Source organism: Orbicella faveolata, unplaced genomic scaffold (assembly GCF_042242905.1).
Source record: "Orbicella faveolata isolate gen_17 unplaced genomic scaffold, um_ofav_v1 contig_47, whole genome shotgun sequence".
In the NCBI taxonomy this organism is placed as follows: Eukaryota; Metazoa; Cnidaria; class Anthozoa; order Scleractinia; family Merulinidae; genus Orbicella; species Orbicella faveolata.
In genome coordinates, this window is record NW_028301577.1 from 20,091,923 (window position 1) to 20,113,256 (window position 21,334).

Below are 21,334 nucleotides of genomic sequence, written 5' to 3' on the forward strand. Positions count from 1 at the left end.
ACTGGTGTTTCAAAGAATGACGAGTTTCACCTTTCATTCACGCCACCTGTTTGAGTAACAATGTAATGAGGTATTGAGAACTTAAATGTCATCATCTCATCACCCTGTCCGATAACTATGAAGTTTTTTTTTCCTAAGTGTGCTGTTTTCAAAGTCTTAGACCTCATTTAATACATTATCCTATTGCTTTCACAGCCTTTTTCTTTCATTTCAGCGCTTTATGTAAAAACGATCGCGTTCTGAAAATAACGGGAAATGGCATGTGCAGTTTTGGACCAATCAAAAGGGAGATAACGTGTAATTGTCTATAATTTACGTTTGAATAATATTTTTCCGTCGACCTTGAGTCAGCGAATAAAACATTAGGTTCGAGACATTTAAATAGCCACAGCTGATTGTAGTTGACAATATCAATGCTAAATAGTTGTTGTCCTGGGCATTGGTCGATAGATATAAATAAGTTGTGACAGGCAAGGTGAGGTCGCCCTTCACTCATAAGACCCACTGGCGTATATGTTTTCAAAATAATGGGAGATTTTCTTGGTCACGCGGTGCCCGGTGCTATGTTTCTTTCGTTATCGCTTTGGTGGTTCTTGGGTACTCTGATCCGAACACAACACCGCATCAGAGACACAAGAGGCCCGTATCACTCGAACGGTCCAGTGAAAGCAAGATTAAAATCACACGCGTACGCGCCCGTTTGGTTCCAGTGTCCCGGGAAAACGCTTTCGAAAATCCCCATAGAACCCTTCGTGAAGGTCGTTTTAGCAATTATGGGTGTTCTTGGAGAGCTCGTCTTGAGTAAGGCGTGGACTTTGATCAACAAAGATGGAGAATTCGTAGACGAGAACCTAAACAATCACAGTCATACAGCCATGTACTGTTTCTTCGGATTATCTGGCGTAGTTGATCTTATGATGTGGTACAACGTAATGCCGTTACTGCCAAAGTGTGATTATTTGATCTTTTCAGCGTGTTTTTGGGTCGAAGGATTTCTGTTCTACTTCCATCTTCACGGCCATTCGGAAATCAGCGTTCGTTTACACACGATTCTCTACATCATAATATTTGTCACCGCCGCAGCGTTCCTAGTTGATGTCTTTTTAACGAGACAACAATCGCTGTTTGCCTTAATGAGGGCTATTTTGTTAGGCCTCCAAGGGACCTGGTTTCTACAAATTGCTTTTGTTCTCTACGGTCCAAATCCGTGGAAAAACACACCAAGTAATGTGGAATTTCTGACCGTGGCTTTCGCTTGGCATCTGTTTGTTTTCCTAGCAGTAGCGCTTATTCTCATTGCCATGTTTAATCGATTTTGCGGGAAAAAATACACAACAGATAATCAATTAGTAGAGACGATTTCTGACGAAGAGGCAGAGAGAATTCTTTTGGAAAGTTCTTGACATCGAGACAATAAGAGCGGGAAAATTAGATCATTTTTCTTCAAAGCGCGGAATTAAAAACTAAACCATGCCATGTATCTCATACATAACGCAAAAAAGAGATCGCTATCAATTGGGCCACCTGGTGATTTTTATAAAGTCCACAGCAATCTATATTCAAGCAACCCTGGCACGAGCGAGGATTCATCACTTGGCGAGACAAAGTAATAAGTTTTTTTTTTTTAACTGAAAAAGATCTTAAACTCTTTAAATAAACCACTTGGAGCGAAAAACTGTGATAATCATTAAAAGAAAGGGTTTATGTCGCGTATGCATTACCGATTTATGAGCTGGTACCGATGAATTCATGCATAATTCAAGATGTGCGTAGTCTCATTTGCAAGTTTATCTTGGTTTTTGCTAAAGCAAAACAAAATGTCTAGCAATTTGTTGTCCGCTCTTTTCTTCCGGGGGAGTAAAACGTTGGTTAGAAGTGGTTTCTTTATCACATTTCGTTAAGTTTTCCTCTGGGTAAAACAGATCGCTGTAGTTGAAAAGTGCCAAATATCTCGAAAATTGAGTTGCTGCCACTTTATAATGTCATATTCATTTTTTTAAATTTCGTTCGCGTCTTTGTTACCTTTGTACCATGAGAGAAACTATTTGATATGATTTGAAAGATGTGTACTCAGTGTGTAGAAAATTAAAATGACTGTGACTTATGAGGGATTATGATGCCTTTCTTTTCGCAATTGTGGCACGCGTTCAACAAACAAGGTTCCTGTCTCTTCAATATCACACAGGGCTTTTTAAATTTAATCCTTGTTTGATGAATTTGACGTTATTTCCCTCAGTACTAACAAAGCAGCTTGGCAATATAATGCTCCAGTTGCCTGTAACAAATTAAAAGCGATGTGCTATAGAAAATTGTATCCATAATGTTGACACTAAAGTAAAATGCGCGCATCGTGTTATGTGCGTAGTAAAAAGTCAGCATCCAAAGCTAACTTTGTGCAAATTTAAAGCAATTTTAATTGCCTTAAATTTGCGTTTAAGTTGGCTTTTGATAAATACAGACATTTCATCGACATGTGAAAATTTAGTTGCATTTTTCAATGCGAATTCGCCGCATCGCGTGACAAATATTAGCTTCCAAGTCTTCCAACTTTGATCATTGTTTCGCCTCGTGAGAAATAACACGCAGTGCGGAAATAACGCTTATCTTCTTTCGGCAATCTTATCTTTGCTGTCCTGTATATTTTCGTAATTTAGTTTGGGGAAAACCCCAAAGCCAATATTTAGCTTGTGTCGGGAAAAACTGCGAAAATAATTTTTCACTTGTGTAAACGATTTTTTTCTAAACGTAATTTATTAATATTAATTTTAAAATTTAAACTAAGGCAAGTGGTTCTTAGGCAAAGAGAGCGCCATTGAAATACGCAAGATAATTTCGGTTCGATTGCTTAAGATATTATTGATTCATACTACACAAACGAGCCGATGTTTGTAGTATATTAATAAAATTAGCTCAAAAACTTCTTCAGCAAATCTTAAGGTCAACAGAGTATATTGTGATACTACTTAAAAGCATAAAAAATATAAGGAAGAAGATATAGATGAGAATTTTGAGAGAATTATTGATTACGGCCGTGATAATCTTCAGCCATGCAAGTAGTTTAGCCAATTTTCACAGACTCCTGGAAGAAAAAAGCGGCCGCAAAAATTAAAAAAAGAAAACATTTCAAGTAGTTGGCGAAAACCATAAGGCCACAGCAGAGGGCTCTAAAAATTGCTTGAAAATTTTGTCGTTCAGTCTGATCACATGAATAAATTCGACCGTTGTGGGTTTGGAATAATTCATCGATCCAGTATATATCTCTTATATTATACTTTTTAAAAAGCACAAAGAAAAAAAGCTCAAATTATGGGTAATGGAATTTTTTAATATACGCAAATGTTGGCAAAAGTGTTGCTCGTAAATTTATTTTAGATATAGTGAATATGTCTGGCTGGCTTTCATCTGTCGGACCCCGTACTCACTACGCCGGAGAATTTTCAACAACTGGCGTCTTCACTCTGAAAACGCATCAAATGTTTTCCCACCACACTACGCCGGAAGAGTTTAAAAACGCACCAATCACCGGTCATTTTCGATTTGTGTTTGAGGATAACTCGGACAGGAAAATCACGTGATTATCGTGACGTCATCGTTTTCGAAAAGTTCCGTTTTCATAATGCTTTCCGTCCACACGAAAACGCATGGCCGGCATTTTCAAATTCCTCCGGTTTGAAAAGCCTTTTCGAGCTCCGTTTTCGTTACGGATTAGTGTGGACGGTTGGCCTGACCGTAGAAAATAAAGCTGATGCGTTTTCAAATTTCTCCGGAGTAGTGTGGACGGGGTCTAATTCCTTAAATCATGGCGGTCTCTAGGGGTTCAAACTCCCGCCGCTCTCTCGGGTCAGGTTCACGAAGGTCCTTCCCGAGAAGAGGAGTTCGCGGAGGGGGAGGGGGGAGAAACGAGGGGAAGCGCGGGTTCGTAATCCCAAATGACGGCTGGTAGCCGTGATAGAAAAAGTAATAATAATTTAACCTTACAACTGCAAACTGAGATCAATATTAGAACAGTTTTGAGAAGGCAAGACCATGAAAATGTAACACTTCTATCAAAGAGAGTGTTTAGGCTAAAAACTAACTTCCCCCTAAGAGGATTGAAGAAAAAAAGTAAGGAGAATTTTTATGTTGATGCTTTGCAAGAGACTTGCAAGACTTCGTGTAAAACGTGCTGAACGAGCGTCAACAAGAAACGGTAATGGCCAATTTATATTAGTATCACCCAACTAGTGGACTAATTCAAATCCTGCATTTTGATTGGCTACGCTACTGGAGGACTATTAGCAATAGTCCTCGAGTAGCGAAATTGGCGCAATCGAGCGTGACGCTTTCTTTCGTTTTATTCCCAAATAAATATTTCTTCAACTTGCATTTGCTAACTTTATTATTGCCTTTTCTGTCCGACTAGTTGGGTGATACTAAAACAATTAGACCCTTCGCCCTCAAGGGCTACGGGTCTAATTGTTAATTACAAAACCTGAGTTCTCGTGATTCAGTATCGAGTAATGAGTAGTTAATTTAGGGAGCAAATAGTGAGAAAATACAGACGAGACGAGATTCCACAACTGTAGTGAGTTCTTCCAAACTTAACCGAACATTTCGAAAAATGACGTACAGAAAAAGCGTCTTCAGAAAACCTTTTGGGTTAGTTAAAGAAACGAGTCGTATAACCATTTCCATGTAAATTTGCAAACGCGAACTTTGTCTCCAAGATCAAACAACTTGTACTTGGATCAGAACAGCGTTGTTTTCACATGTCCGCAAAAGCGTTTCTTATTCATTGATTTTAGTCCATTGTAACTCAGCTCCTATATATTCAGGTGAGCATAAAGAACGGCTTTCATTTTTTTTTTCTGAATGCAACCTCGTAAAAACGTTTGCTGACGTGAACATTGTCTCTATGATCAAACAACCTGGAATTGAACTGCGTTGTTTTTACATAGGCCTTTCCACAAGTATCCGGATATATATAGACAATAGCCTTCAGTTGGCGCGGAAATATGCTCGGATACTTGTCCGCGGGCATTATCTGTTCCGAGAAGGGAACAGTTTTCCGAGAGCGGTTTTCCGAAAGCTACCGCTCTCGGAAAACTGTTCGCTTCTCGGAACAGATAATGCCCGTGGACAAATATCCGAGCATATTTTCGCGCCAACTGAATTAAGGCTATTGTTTATATATTTATAGACATTTTTGGCTTATGGCTGTGTTTTCCTCGCTGTTCCCTTCAAACAACCCAGAAACAACCCAGTTCAGCGGTTTACTCGAAAAATGTATTCCATATCACTAAAAGTGCTAAAGGAGCGATTTTAAAAAAATGGAGGATGCTGGTAACATTGAAGCGCCTGAATCTTTTTCCTCAATTCCTGCCACTGCAAGAAAGTTTTGAAAATTTTGGCCAAGGTAATTCAACGGATATCCCCAACAGATATCCCTCCTCTTTTGTACAGAAGATCACAAAGGCGCGAACAACCCCAAGAAGAGAGCCTGTCGCGGAATTTAAATCCACCGCCGTTTTACCTTATATCCAAGGAGTTTAGGAGTCTCTCCGCCGCTGCCTAAAACAACAAGGCATTCGCACCGTCTTTAAGTCCGACACGACACTTCGGTCACACTTAGTGCGACCAAAGGACACCGTCCACCCGGCTAAACAAGATGGTGTTGTCTACAGGATTCCCTGTGAGTGCGGCAAAGTCTACATCGTGGAAACAGGGAGATCTATGCAGGAGAGGATCAAAGAACACGACAGGGATATACGACTCGCCCGTACCCAGACCTCCGCCGTTTCTGAACACACCCACGAGACCGGCCACTATCCTATCTGGAATGAGGTCAAGTTTATTGATCGAGATCCTCACAGGTACACACGTAGGGTCAAGGAAGCTATTCACATAAGACTTCACCCTAACAACATCAACAGGGATAGTGGAATTGAAATTCCTGAAGCATGGATACCCACGATCAAGAAACACAACAACAGGAGAACGGTACAACAGCGGACCACTGAGGGAACAGCTACACGCCGAAACAATGGAACAATAGGAGGATCGAAATGCACCAATCACAGCCGACCTTTGTGATATAAATGATACCGTGCAATCAGTCGACCTTATCGCCTGAAGAAGACTAGCAGTAAGCAGTCGAGACGTCGCGATCTACATCTCAAGTGACTACATCGTGAGACAAACGATAATACACTTTATTAAGGTAATTCAAGATCGGTGTATTTTTACGACAAAAATTAAGAGATATTAAGAGGGTTTTTTAAGATATTTAGAAAACAAATTGTGATATTTAGGATATTTTTGGAGAATTTCCGGAGGGATATAAGATGTAAGTGCAAAATAAAGTGCAAAATAAAGAGAAGTTGAAGTTGATATTTAGGCGATTTTACGTGATATTTGAGGAAAGGGCTGTTTTTAGATTTGCACAAATGCGTTTCTAAAAGAATGGTTTGAGTCCATAGTAATTACGCTGTTTTGCGAACACTGAGAATGCCAAACAGGGCTCATGTACTCCTGAGAATGAAGGCTACCTAAAGTCGATATGTTAAATCACGGAACTGATGAAGGACTTTCATCTAGGATTCCCTCAAAATTGAGTCACGTGACTCGCGTGACTTAATTTTTCCCCTTCACGAGAGCCACGCAAGGTACTAGCTGGAGCAGCAGCTAGTCACGCGAATACCTTGTTAATGAACATTTCGTCCAAAATTGCTTTTCGTCTTTTACTTCTTTTGAAGGCCATTATTCAATGGGTAAAGAGTGAGAAATGCTAGCGTTTCTGTTGATCTTTGGTTTATCTGTGGCCTTCTCCGCCACCTCTTCCTCTGTAAGATTTTCCTCTGACCTTCTCAATATCATTTTGCGTGGTATTGTTATTTATCATTATTTTGATGAATAACGGTGCGTCATATCCGGCTTTATCGCCCGCTGACTGGCTCCAAAATTACGTCAATCTCTTCTAGAACCAAACACTTAAAATTGATACCCCAATACAGTCTAAACCGGAAACGTCATACGTTATGATCTAAGAATATTCACAAGAGCATTTTCACACTAAATCGGCAGAAAAACAATAATATACAGTCTGGGCCGGATAAACAATATTTTTATAATAGTCTTTGGTTGGAAAAATTCAAAAGTGGGTTCAACCACACCCTTCCACCAGGCTTTCTCTGGTCAAACCATGGTTCTGCGCGCAGGGAACTCGTGCGGAGTTTTCAAGACCTAACGAAGACATGTTAAGAGATCTGGCTTACCTAAGCGCTTGGTCAATATCACATTACAAAATAAAGAAAGTTTTCAGGGTCAACTGTGCAACGACAGCCTGTTCTCCAATTCTATTGCTGTTTTGGTAGAGTCATGCTGCTACACAATACTTAGCCTGCAGTGCAGGCGTCTTATTGGGGTGAGTTAGCGTTACAACCTTGCAACCGCCATGTTAGACCCCTCCCCTATCCTTCCTCTTGCCTATCATTCACCCCCTTGGTAAAACGTTCTTTCTCTCCCCAGTCTTCCACTGCATGAAAAATTCAAGATGGCGGCTAAACTTTTTACGATGTGAGCGCTCGCTCGAAAAAGTCTCGCCTGCTCTGCAGGCTACACAATACTTTATCATGATCAAATGGGTGTGTTCAACCCGGGGTGTTCAAATTTTGCTCAATACTCAAACCAACTACACCTTTATGGGAGAACAGGACTTAAAAAAAATATTTTGCATTATTTTGGAAGGGATTTCTCTGAGTGCAGAATTTGATCACTACCAAATACCTCATGCTTTCAGATTATTTTATTTCCTTCACACAATAATATACTATAGCTAAATTTAGTTGAGTTTGTTCCACAAGGTTGCTTGAAAAAATAGCTAAGATTTTTCTTTCTTACCTAATTAACAAACAAATCACATTAAAATGTAATGGCTGTTATTGCACTTAACAGCAGTTTAATGAACGAACAAGGTGAAAGGGTTAGTCAATTCTGCTTTGTATAATTTGACCCTTTTGCCTCGTTCACCTGCATTTCGAAACAAAAGAATATTTGACTGCAGACTCAACTGCAATAACAGCTATAACAAAGTGACCAGGTATTCTCACTTTAATTTTAGACAATTCCCTTTATTTGACCTTTTTAATATGTTGTATTTTAATTTGTTTAATTTTACTAACTTATAAGATTGAAAAGCTCAGTTTATTAGCAGGGGTGATGTCTTATGTCTAGGTATTCTTTTCAATCTAAATAGTGTTGTTTGTTCCAATTTCCAACATGTTTTTGAGAATCACTTTTCAGTTGAAAACCTTCAAGCCCCAAGGGTGATCAGCAACTCATTTCGCCTCACAATATCAATTGACCCTTTTCATAAATGGCTGCCAATTATAAATTCTTTTGTGAGTATTAAAATTAGCCTGACTAACCTCGTTTTTGAGTTGCTAATTCAAAAGAATTTTTACTCCCAAACGAGTTTAGTGAGGCTAATTTAAATGCATACAAAAGAATTTTAAATTGGCAGCCATTTATGAAAAGGGTCTATTAAGAGACAGTCACACCAGTAAGAAGAATTTCTTTGTTAATATTGAGATTTTACAAAAGAAAAATTAAACATCTCTTTGATGCAAACTTGCCTGCTTATGACTAAGAAATTTAAAGAAATAGCTATAGAAAGATCTCACCAAACAACCTGGAGTACCATTCAATACAACCTTAAAGAGTACACTTTTTTCAATAATATTTATCTTTACGCAATAAAATTGTTGTTTAAACCTCTTGTCCTTCAATAATGAAATACAAACAGTACCACAGGAAAGTATGGCTTGATATCTTTCAATTAAATGGCCACGCAATAGGTTTTTTCCCTTGTCAAAAAACAAAAAAGCCAAAACCATATTAAAATAATATTTCATATGTAGTTTGATTCTGAGATTGAAATTAAAACACCCTGCAAGACCCTAAAACCCCCAGCCAAATGACCGCAACATTTCAACGCAACGTATTGCAACATTGTTGGGGGCAACATGTCGTGCACATGTTGCCACCCTGATGCCACCCTGTTGTGACGTGTTGCTACATGACTGTTGGTTGTTGTTGGCTGAAGTTTGAAAAAGCCTAAGTTTGAGCCAACACCCAACATGTCACAGCACGTCACAACAGCGTAGCCAAATGCGCACAACATATTGTGCCCAACTGTGTTGCGATATGTTGAATTGAAATGTTGCAATTATTGTTTGGGCGGGGCTTAAGAATGCATTCTTATAAGGACAAGAGAGCTGATCACCAAAGGTAACTTGTAATGATTTTGAATCCAAATCTCCCAGTTAATACTGTAAGACATGCATAGAGACCCACAAAGAAATATGTTCACGTTGACATCTGGGTTTGAAATATAGTAAACAATGTTCTCAGTTTCCTGAGCACAATCTCTTCCTATGTACATACCGTAAATTTTACTATTAAATGATATGTTGTATTTTAAGACAGCATTAGCACATCACATAGAGACAACCCTCAAGGAATTTAAAACACATAAAACCATGTTTGACCACATTTCCAAACACTGAGAAGACAGTTGATAATATGACACATGGTGTTGTATTTTTGACAAACTTCAGGGAGTTTGGAAATGGGATCAAACAAGGTCCTTCATGTTTGATATATCTTCTCAATCAAAACTTAAACAAAGGAGAAAATCTGAAAATGGAATCCTGAAAAAACTGTCACTGTCATGATCTCCTTTGTTTAAACTTGATGAATTATTAATGAGTTTGAGTTTACATTTTGGTTCTGTGTTCATGATGAGTAATTAATCAAGTTGGAACAGACAGAAAAACGTACATGTAGCCAGTTTTTCAATCCCAAACAACCGTTGGACAAAGAAGTGAAAGAAATGGCTGCCTTTTCTGGTCAAGTGAAAATGCTGCAGCTTATTAATATTTCAAAATCTTGAGTAACTCTAGAATTCTCCAAGACAAAGGTAATCTCTACCCAAATAGCTTTATAAAACATGGATGGCAGTAGGGCTTGTCATTCTGTTCCTTGAAGGTACCTTTGTTAAGTTGCTTGAGGCAGAATGCACACACGAAGTGCTCTGGGTGAAATTTACGGTGCATGGCAGTGATACACCGGCCTGTGATAGGCTTTTGACAGCTGTAGCACAGTGTACCTCGCCGGGCATGATAATGCATCTCACAGTAGGGTCGGCCATCATGCTCAAAGAAGCTTCCTCCTGGAAAAGCTTGATGACATTCCTAGAAAGAAAATTAGTATAATCATTGATAAACACTGGATTTCTCCTTACAATATCAATAGATTGTCAAGTAATGAGAATAAAAAAACTGGTCAATATAGGACATTGCCTTGGTGTTAAATGAAACACAAAAATTTACAGCAATCAGTAACGACAATTACTATGATGTTGGGGATTGAAAATTGCAGAGAACTAACCGAGCACACAAAGCATTCCGCATGCCAGTGAGCACTAAGAGCAGAAATGTAGCTATCCATTATCGGCTCACCACACCCTCCACATCGGGGAGCAAACATGGCATAGTAATCTTCACGGCAAAAAGGCTTGCCATCTCTTTCGTGAAAGCCAGTCTCACCAAAAGGCTGACCACAACTTGCACAGACAAAATGTTCTGGATGCCACGTCTGGTCTAGGGCTGTTACACAAGACTGAAAAGATAGGAAAATGAATTATTGACTGCCAATCTTAGAAATACATCTTCATCACCATCGTCATCTGTCCTCATTGTGCCATTGGGACACATAATGCCTTTCCTACATGGAAATCGTACATGGAGCTGCCCATAAACATAGATAGTTCATAACAAACTTAATTACACGACTAAGTTGGTTCACAGAGCCAGTAACTAAAATTAACCAATCAGATTGCTCCATAGCTAGTCCAATATTCTCTCAGTATTGGACCAGGTACTGCCCCAAATGATCCCACATACATGTAACAACTATTGAAGATTTTTTTGTTGTTTTATGGCATAAGTATCCGAGAGAACGTGCTTTGAACATTAAAGATTCCTTTTTCAATTGTTTTCAGCATTTTTGTTGAACATCAGACACGGGCATATGCCTAGTTGGCCCCCAATCATAACTGCATACTTTTTTCCAGTCCGTGACTGTGGCATTTTTTTTCTCAAAACATATTCAGTCGTACAATAAGTCCCTTATTATCCAAGCTTGCTTGGGACCATACTGGGAGAATATCGGCCCTAAGTCTTTTTTGTATGGACCGAGTGCAGTGACCTGCACAAGACCTCAGGCTGATAATCTACCAGTATGGCCCTGGCACTTGGTCAATAACATAGCCCTCACCAAGAAAACAAACAAAATCAGAACTTACATCTAAGATGGGTCCACTACAGTAAGCACATCTTGGCGCAAACTGCTCATGGTAATCTCTCTCGCAGAAAGGCCTTCCATCTCGTTCAAAGAAATTAGTGGCTCCTAATGGCACTTCACAAGTAACACAAGTGAAATGCTCAGGATGCCATGTGCGACCCAATGCAGTGCAAACCTGGCCGATGATTGGTTTGCTGCATGCTGCACACTCTCCTTTCTTTGTTGTGCTGACTCCTTGTCTTGTCATGTCTGTCTGAAGTGAACCCAGCATGGAGTCTAACTGACTGACTTTGCCAACAGTAGCTGAGGAAAACAAGAATATATTTTTTCTTATCTGTTTTCAAACACTTTCCTTGATGTGTTTATCCAGAAAACATCTATATCCCCCATGGTTCCAAGGATTTATGGTTTTGAAAAACCCCAACCCCTCATGAAATTCAAGTTCAGCTTCAAATTTGCCTTTTGAAACCACTTGTCTTTTGAGATCTTTCATCTCCTGCAATTTCCAATGACCTTCTTTGCAGTGGGTATGGATATTTTCTGGAACTGTGATAATGTGATTGACAATTTTGGTAAAATGATCAAATGTCACACTATTTAAAACTGTTCTGTCGCAAACAAAATCATAATGACAAAGTTGTCACGCCCAACATCCTGAAATCGCATCACAAACAAGTCAAGTCGTATGAGTGTTACATTTAACACTCACAAGCAACAATCATTACATTAAGATTGACCCCCCACATGTTAGTCAATTTGTGCTGAACTATTGAACTATTAATAGCAATCTCAAATTCTGTCTGTGATCCAACTTTAGTAACTACGATTTTCAATAAAGTGAAATAAGGCTTGGCAGACAGCAGTTAGTACTTAAAACGTAAGGTATGCATCAGCACAGTAGCCCATAGAGCCACTAGGAGTATTCCTCCTCCTCCTCCTCCTCCCGCAGCCCCCAAACCCCCATGGATCAGATGCTAAACCATCACAGGGTTACCCCCAGCAATAAATTCGCTAGTACCAATTCATACACCTGGGTAGAGAGAAGCACCATGTGTCTTGCCCAAGCAGGGCAGGAAAACATTTTAAAATCCAGTTGCCCGGTGAGCCAGTACATTTCAGTTTTCAGTTGCACCTACTAAAATATCACTTACCTGATAGGAATGCAATGTTCATGCCTTATCAACTACATCATTTACAAGGTACTGTTTATAATCAGTGATAGACTGTAATAAAATGAGCTTTCTGGTACTGAACTAGGTGAAATATACTGGACAGTGACACAAATGTTGTGTCAGGTACAGAGTAACCACTGGTATTACAGTACCAGTAGTTACTCAGTGTCTGTGTCACTGCACAGAAGCTGGGGTAAAGGTGGAAGAATGCCAGCTTGATCTTGTTCTCTATCATTATCTGCCACTGCTACTGAGACTACTGAGGCTAATTTGACTTGCCCATTGGACCACCAAACTTCCATTTTCACTTGCCCAAGTGCACAATAATATTTACTTGCCTAGAACAATTGGACCTGGGTTTTTTCCTACCCTGCTAAGAACACAATACAATAACCCTGGTCAGGGCTCAATCCTGAACTTTTATACGCAGAGACCAGCATGCTAACCATCACACCAGAGTGCCTCCCTTAAAGTTAGTACTAAAACTATTACTGGCACATAAGTGAACATAATTTTGATTCACACACTAACCAGGAGTACTTGGAGGTTTAGCCTTGTTAGGTTTTGCATAATCTCCACTGAGTCTCGCTTGTGACGGAGTGGGTGCTGCATTAACATTAACTTTAAAATCTGATAGAGATGCCATCAAGTCATCAAGCTCCTTGGTTGCTGTTGATGCTGTACGTGACTGCCTGTTGTCAAAATCCCTGGTCTGCTGCAGTTGACCACGCAAGGGAATGGGAGAAACAACTTGAGCTGTGGTCACCTGGCCTTTGGGGCTCTTGGGTCCATTTCTTTCTCCATAACGTGAATCAGCTAAAAAATAAATAAATTCACTAGTTTTTGTACTAACAGCACTGAACCCTTAGGTCAAAAATAGATCTTTACAGCTTTCACTTTATCACCACAATAAATGTATTTGCACATGATCTGTAACTCTAAATGATGGACAGTAGCAAGAGCAAGCCACGTAATACATACTAAAACATTGCAGAGTTAAAATAAAAGTGCTGTCCCATTGTCCAGGACAAGTAGATTTTCCTTCTGTGCAAGTAACTTTCTTTCTCACTTGCCTGGTGGGCAATGAATCAGGCAAATCACTTGCCAATTAAATCTTTAAAAGAACAACTAAGTTTTGCCCAGGGCAAGCAAAATATGAGATCTACTTGCCCCATGGGCAAGCTGGAATTCAAGCTTTTTTTAGCCCTGCAAAGTCGTTATTTCATCATTGTGCAGTGGTGATCATCAGTAGAAACAAAAATCCTTAAAATTTGACAGGACTGGAGTTCAACCACATGTCCAATACTGAAAATTAAAAGAGCACAAATGTTTCCAAACACTAGGACATCATTTAATTATTTTGAGTTTAAGGTAAGGATCAAAGAATTAGTGGTTAGCAGGTAGGGTTAGCTTATTTAAGAGTGTCCTACACTTTTAATTAAGTGTTTCTGGAAGTGGTACATGCTGATTCAGTCTGCACTGGTCAATGAGAATGATGAAATCAGTATAAGAAAAGGCCACTTTACTACATGGCCAAAGTGATTCATACATTGTAGTTACTCCTCGCAATTCACCCTGAGCCTGTATAACTATTAGTTGATTAACGTTTCAATGTTCTGTCAGTTAACACTTATTAGATCTTTTTAATTTTAGTTAAAAGTAATTGTGTTAAAAATTACTGGTTATGTTCCCAGTGATATAAATACCTGGTCTAATATCATAAGCAACTGCTGTTGCAGGCCCCTTATAGCTAGGTGGTCGACCATTTACTGCCGCCTTTAGAGATGGAGATGACTGACTAGCACGGGGTGATCCTGCACTTATTCTTTTGGCTGGAATGATAACAATAAAGTAAATGGTCACCAACAACCCCTTTTAGGCATTTTTGAAAACCCTTAAAGGACAAGCAAATCATTATTAAATAAGAAGGTGAAATCAAGATGCAGAAAAAGACAATAATGAGAACCGCCTCTAGGGTAGGCACCCTTAAGACAAATTCTGGTTTTAATTAATAGTTTACTTTAAGTTTTTGCCGACAGCTTTCCCTTATCAAGTGAAAGGACTCGCATTTAGTGCTATGGACAATTATTGATTCAAACTACCAAAGCATTAAAATTACAAGTTTACAACTTTGTTCTGCAGTTTGCATTTTGATTAACAACTGCATAACCAAATTGATGATGTTGCAGCAGACTTTTGAACTGAATGAACTTCAGAAACTGTTTGTCAACATCTTTGTGAAATGCACAGTAAATGCACTCCTAAAAGGGCTAACACTTCTTCACGGTTGTTCAGCGTGATAAAAAAAAAATGGAAGGTTTGAGAAAAACCACATTACAGTAGTGGGGTTGGGTGCCTCAGCTGTTGCTTAATAAAAAATATAGCAAACTTTTTCTACATTTGGTAATCTTTTAGTAACACATAATCTTTTAGTAATAGTAATGTATGATTGACTTAAAGCTTTTTTATTTGCTATTGGAAAGCAGAGGGGCTAGTTGCTATGCCAACTACGTGACATGGTAATTTAAATAAATACAATAACACATTGTGATACAGCTTAACTCATGGCATTAATTTTCAGTTTCCAAGCTTTGAAAATGGTAACTCTTTAATACTGTTAATTACATGTTCTATAATAATAATGGACTTGATAGTTATAAACTAAGCTTTTTAGTTTATAAAACAAAGAACATTTTGCCCTGGTTTTTTACGAGGATTGGTTATGCAAATTGCCATTTTATATTATTTTTACCAGACCTCATACCATGCTCCAAAACAGATAAATTTTAAAATTCACTTCTTGTTGACAATAAAAACAATTACTAGGTAATTCATTTCTTACAACAGCACTTTAAGGTACATGTATTTTTTTGAGAAGACTTCTGCTTTTGACAGGAAATGCAGTTTATTTTCCTTTACACAAACATTATCCTCTCTTGAATTTCAACCATGATGAGCAAGTTTGTAAACTAACAAGGTTTAAGAAACCACAAGCATCACCAAACAAAAGATGTGAAACAAAACATTTATGTGCTGATAACAGCAAGTTCCATAGCTCTGCTTCTTTGCAATGTCCTTCTGATCTTATTTTAAATAATTCCAAATGTTAAAAATCAAAAATATGCCAGCAATGAGTGATATTCAAGGATTCTGGAAGAGGGTTCACAGGTATGGACAACAAATGGCTTGAAAATTTGAAAGGACTATTTTTTGTCGTCACATCGGGGGGTTGAGCCTTTGTTTTGAATTGCATTAAACTGAATTTAACATTAAAAACTTTAAATTAACGGAGTAAACTGCAACATGCAAGACCACAAGTTGTCAATGCTTGATGATAATATTTTTGGCAGACTATAAAATGACAATATTACATAGATCTCAAATTGTCCCTTTCGATTATAATAATTGGCACCACCTTTAGAATTTTCCTTTGCAATCACGTTTTAACATTAGAATGTTGTTTCTGCTCCCAGTTACAATTGTGTCCAAATAAGGAGGGACTGTATGCTAGCTTACAACATTATAGCAATTTACAAGGAACATATTGATTTCAATTTAACACAGGTGCAAGTAATGTAGAAAGGCAATTGACAACAACAGAGAACAGCTGCATTTTGAGCCAAGAAATCCATTTCTTTGAGCAAAGATTATTTACATGCAAAAGAAACTTTGCCCATAAACTGCAAAATTTAATCGTGGATTGTAAAATAATGGCAAAATATTATTTGTTCTGGGGTAAAATGAGCAAACAATTCATTTCCTTTTGGTACTGTCTTGTAAATTTAACGCGCAAGTTGTAATAGTCTTGATTGAACACGAAGGACCACACGCTTTCATATTTCATCTAGTTTATATTTTTATGCTCGGTGATATTTTAAAAATAAGAGTCTGAGACATTTTCGATTGCTCAAAGTTTAAATCAAGTTCCACGGAACAGACAATGTATATCATAAATCAAAGAAATCCAGCACAATACTAAATATGGATTAAATATGACCTCGAATATCTTCCGAAATAATGAACGAAAGAATTAACTCCATAAAAATTCTCTATTTTAAATCGTTAGCCATTAAAATATATAGGCCTACCGAATGAATTTTTACGACTTACCTGGTTGATCCGAAGAGTAAGGCAGAGGGTTACTTAGATTTTCCAATAAACTGTCTAACTCGGAGAGGTTCTGGCCCAAACTCGATGAAGGGGCAGGTGGAGGGAACAAGACATCGTCTTTGGGGTTGGATCCTAGAGGATCGAAGGCTTCGAATGCTGGAGGCGGAGGTAGAGGTGGTGGAATATCAGGGGAGTCTCGTCCATTTGCCGTTGGTCTTCCTCTTGGTTCTGTAGGCGACGCAGAAACAGTCGGACTTGTCGCTTGAAGATCGGCCAACAACGCATCTAAAAATTCAATATTTTGCTTCAGTTTTTCTTCGACAGAGGGTTTCCTCGTTTTACCCGGCATAGTATTTTCAGTTTTACAGTTTTCTCCGCCAGATCTCGAGATCGATCGCGTCCAAAAGTTTTTCACTTCGTTCTGGGTTTTAAAAATTCATTCAGTCCGAACCACGATACCGCGTGTCGCTGAATGACATATGTAACAACATGCTGTCGGATGTATGGCCCATCATTTGCCTCACCAAAGCACAATAAAATAACACAACGCGCTATAAATTATTCACAAGTATATTGACATGTGTTTTTGAACACGAAAACCTCGTACGGAGTTCAATTTCCTTGCGGGAGTTTTGCGCTTGAGGCCCGCGCGTCAAACACTCGAAAACCCGCAAAACAACTGCAAGCTACCATCGCACAGAGGAAAATATTAAATATGCTGAATCACTAATGAAACGAAGACGTCCAAGTGTGAGGTCCATTCAAATTCGCTACTTTGTAATCGTGAGGATTGGAATCTGCGAGTTTATTTTCACAGGGAAATCGGCCGAGATCGGAATGCAGATATGAAAGTTGCTCATGTCGGAACGAAATGCAAGACCTAGTACCTGAACTCTGACTGTCAATAATTTCAAATCAGCTGAAACAAGTACACAAACAATAAAATAAAGCCGGCACGTTCCAACACAAGATTAACGTAGTAAGTGTGATCTGAATTTGAGTCATTCCAGGCTTATTACAACTCTGTGACTTCGTTCTCGCCAAATTGCGATGCTCTTTTCAAGGCAACGTGACTGAATGGTCCTGCATTCCTTTGCAATAAAAATTCCTAGGCTGTTTACTGAACATTGGAAACAGGTTAACTTGCGAAATCTCTACGCTGGTTTTCAAGATCAGAATGTCAAATAAAAACAAGTTTCCATTTCCCGCAAGACGCAAAGATTTTCGCAAGAACGACCACAGATTGGGAAAGACCACAACACCAATTGAGCTTAATTAACTACATATTCGAACAGAAATCAAACATACCCAAATCTTCCATGGCAACTTGCAGGACAATTTCAGATATCCACTTGCTAATTCGCCGTTCTTGTTAAATTGTCAAACTAACGGACTACTACGGTCTAAAACTCAGACGAATACGTTTACAAATCAGTGAACCCTTCAGCTTCTTACGGAGTCTGACAAATTCGTAATACGTCGGACTGGTTCGGAATGAGTCGGGTGTTTATTTCTGTCAATCATCCAAACAACTTCGTGAATAGTTCGCATACCTCTTGCATACGAATGTCAAATATGGACAACACCGGAAGTAAAGTTGGGTGTTAACCGGTGAATGAGCATGACGTAAAGATCAAGGGTCACGTAAGAGGCTTTTAATTTAATTGTCCAATTACGACTAAATGCGTCGGTTTGGAACGTAAGTTGAAGGGTAGATTGGTGAAGAAAGGCATAAATTTGTGAACGGATTTTGCTCTGACCTCAAGATCAGACAGAACAAAATCCGATTATAGCCAAACAAACTCTTAAATTTCGCTCTAAGCCTCTAAGCACCTAAGGAATTAACTAACCCTTTGGGAAAGAACCTTATCCGAGAAATACTATGTTCTGAAAAGTGAAACGACAGAAAAAAAAAACGCGCTAAAAAAAGGTTGTTAATTTAGTATCTTTAAGGATTAATAACTAGACAAAAACTGCATTACATTTTATGTGAAACAACACTAATGCACTTCTTTGTATTAAAGCAAAATGCTGGAAGAGTTATTCAAAGGCCAAGGTTGTATCAGAGAACCGAAGGGCTAAAGAAGGTTGTTAATTGTTTATCGTTAATCCAACGCCGTCTGTAAACCAGTTTTGAATATTGCCCGGGTTGAAACTAAAACCAAGGTTTGGTTTGTTACAATACAAAAAACGATTGCTACAATATTTCGGCTCTTTTTCAGAGTAATAGTCATGTGGACAGTGGTTAGCTCAAAACAAGTGGAGAGCTTATATACCGAGGCTAATTAAGCCTATAAACAAAGCTAAACAAGCGATGACATAACATGCTGTAATCAAACAGATCAAACAAAAAGATTGAACTCTCTAGGCTTTAGGTTCTTGGTGTAGAAAGCTTCGTGAAATGCCAATTGCGACCAATTGTCATTCCTGAGTTAGTGTGAACAGCATCAAAAATGTGTTCTTTGAGATTTACAATTGTAGACGGTAAATCACTGTTGCAAATTAAACAGGTAATTCAGTGCATAAGCTGACTACTTCACTAAAGCTATTACAATTGTTAAGGTGTTTATAAAAAAAAACTGACATCCACAGTGTTATTAATCCCTGGACTTGTCTTCTTCGTGTTTTATTATCTTAACGGATTAATGACTGACTTACATTTAAAAAAAAAAACAAAAACAACACTAATGCACTTGAAAATACAGAAGGTCCGCAGCCAGGATGTATCATGGTAAAATATGATATACAAACGTTCTTCAGCAAAAGGTATATAAAAATATATGTCGGTCAAAAAGGTAGATCTTTTAATACACGGGAAAAAATGAGCACATAAGGAATGTCAAAACTGCGGCCAAAGGCTCTAGGATTGCACACCATGCGTGGTCCCACACGTAACCGACGCCTCCATCATTGACAAGGGAAGCTATCAACTGAGAAAGTTCCTGGAATCTGGGAATACCACGTCAACCCTCAATATGGACAATAACTCGTATCCACTCCCAGGACAATATAGCATTCTTTTTAACAAAAATTGTCAAGTTTATCCATAATTTTATTTTTTTGTATTTTATCACATTATATTTTAGAATTTTTCAGCGTCACTTTATACCGTTTCGCCCGTTGAAGACTGTAGTAAAGACAGTCGAAAGCTTGTGTTTTTATCAGTATACTTTAAGCCGGAGAACGTTTTTATATTTTTTTAATTCAGTTGTTTATATTAGAGCAAGACCTCTTTAATTATAAACTTTTTTTCAAATCGTGACAGACCGAAAATTACTAAGGCTGATCTAATATTTTGAGAGCCGGGTTTCGCACAATTTCGTGAAAAGTTTCCAAACCAAACGGAACTCCAAGGGTGCAGTGGAGAACGTGCTTTCCCGGAAAAGCTCGCTCGGAAGTGTCATTTGAGCATTTTCCAGGGCATGTATGTGGAGGCCGGGCGTAGTCTTTCAGAAAAGTCCTTCGGCTTGTTTATTCTCTTTATTTATAAAATGTTTAAGCAAGCAACCGGAACGATGATCCTGCTGGTATACGTTGGATCAATAGTGATCTAATCGGCTTTACATATAAAATGAAGAATACAAAAGCAAAAACCGACACAACGTAGAATGATTTTTTGAAGGTGTAACCAGCCTTCTTCAGGTATAAATGAAGATTGTGAAATCTTCCATTGTACCTGAAGAAGGCTGGTTTGGCCAGCCGAAATATAGTACACCTTCAAAAAATCATTCTACGTTGTGTCGGTTTTTGCTTTTGTATTCTTTATTTATGACCCGACCTATGATTGCTTTCAAGTCATCTGTTCCAGTTTGACTTTTAGAAAAAAACAGTTCACAAAATATCGGGTAAGTAATGAGCCAGGGAAGTACTAGTTTGTCGAAAAAGGCAGACTGCTTGGAACACTGACTGTTTTTTTTTTCTAACACGGCAAGTATATAATACAAACTACGTTAGGCAGCGTCCACACGACGCCGGAGAAATTTGAAAACGCAGCTTTATTTCTACGGTTAGGCCTACGTCCACACTAATCCGTCACGAAAACGGAGCTTTATTTCTACGGTTAGGCCTACGTCCACACTAATCCGTCACGAAAACGCAGCTTTATTTCTACGGTTAGGCCTACGTCCACACTAATCCGTCTCGAAAACGGAGCTTTAATTTCGGAAACGTTCTTCACTCCGAACCGGGGGAATTTGAAAACGGCGGCTTTTCTTTTTCGTGTGGACGGAAAACATTTGGAAAACGGAGCTTTTCGAAACGATGACGTCATGATAATCACGTGATTTCCTTGACCGAGGTTTCCTCAGACACGAATCCAGAATGACCGGAGATTAATTGTTGCGTTTTTAAATTCCTCTGGCGTAGTGTGGACGGAAAACATTTGATGAGTTTTCAGAGTGAAGCCTCCGGCCGTTTTCAAATTCCTCTGGCGAAGTGTGGTCGCAGCCCTCGTGTTGCTGATGAAGTGGATGCAAACTACTTTTCCTTCTCTAAAAAAAGATCCGTATTGCTACAGCCTCCAACAACACATCTTCCTTGCATTCTGCAACGATTTTGACACACATTATTGCATGTTCGCATATATTCTTCTCAGAATTCACGAAAATGGAGTCAGAAGCCAACTCGTCCCATTCTCCGCTATTTCTCGGTCGTGGACATAAAAAAGAACAATTTTACAAACTTTGAAAATTCATACAAAATTAACGAAA

The 21,334-nt window shown here is 38.7% G+C and overlaps 2 protein-coding genes across 4 annotated transcripts; one reads left to right on the plus strand and one right to left on the minus strand.

Annotated features, from left to right (window-relative positions):
* The first annotated feature begins 372 nt into the window (after window positions 1-372).
* LOC110047686 (transmembrane protein 45B-like) lies at window positions 373-2,104 on the plus strand. Its single transcript, XM_020753452.2, has one exon. The coding sequence runs from the start codon at window positions 528-530 to the stop codon at window positions 1,401-1,403; it is 876 nt and encodes a 291-aa protein (XP_020609111.2). The 5' UTR covers window positions 373-527; the 3' UTR covers window positions 1,404-2,104.
* A 5,661-nt stretch (window positions 2,105-7,765) lies between these two features.
* LOC110047563 (leupaxin-like) lies at window positions 7,766-18,101 on the minus strand. Of its 3 annotated transcripts, XM_089279792.1 has the most exons (7): window positions 17,934-18,101; window positions 16,626-16,910; window positions 14,222-14,347; window positions 13,047-13,331; window positions 11,345-11,646; window positions 10,429-10,659; window positions 7,766-10,232 (listed from the first exon to the last, which is right to left on the minus strand). In XM_089279792.1, the coding sequence occupies exons 1-7, from the start codon at window positions 17,944-17,946 to the stop codon at window positions 9,966-9,968; spliced, it is 1,509 nt and encodes a 502-aa protein (XP_089135918.1). In that variant the 5' UTR covers window positions 17,947-18,101; the 3' UTR covers window positions 7,766-9,965. The 3 variants fall into 3 exon arrangements, with proteins under 3 accessions (XP_089135918.1, XP_089135917.1, XP_089135919.1); XM_089279791.1 differs by lacking the exon at window positions 17,934-18,101 and having other exon boundaries at window positions 16,626-17,418; XM_089279793.1 differs by lacking the exons at window positions 14,222-14,347; window positions 17,934-18,101 and having other exon boundaries at window positions 16,626-17,423.
* Between the last annotated feature and the right edge of the window lie 3,233 nt (window positions 18,102-21,334).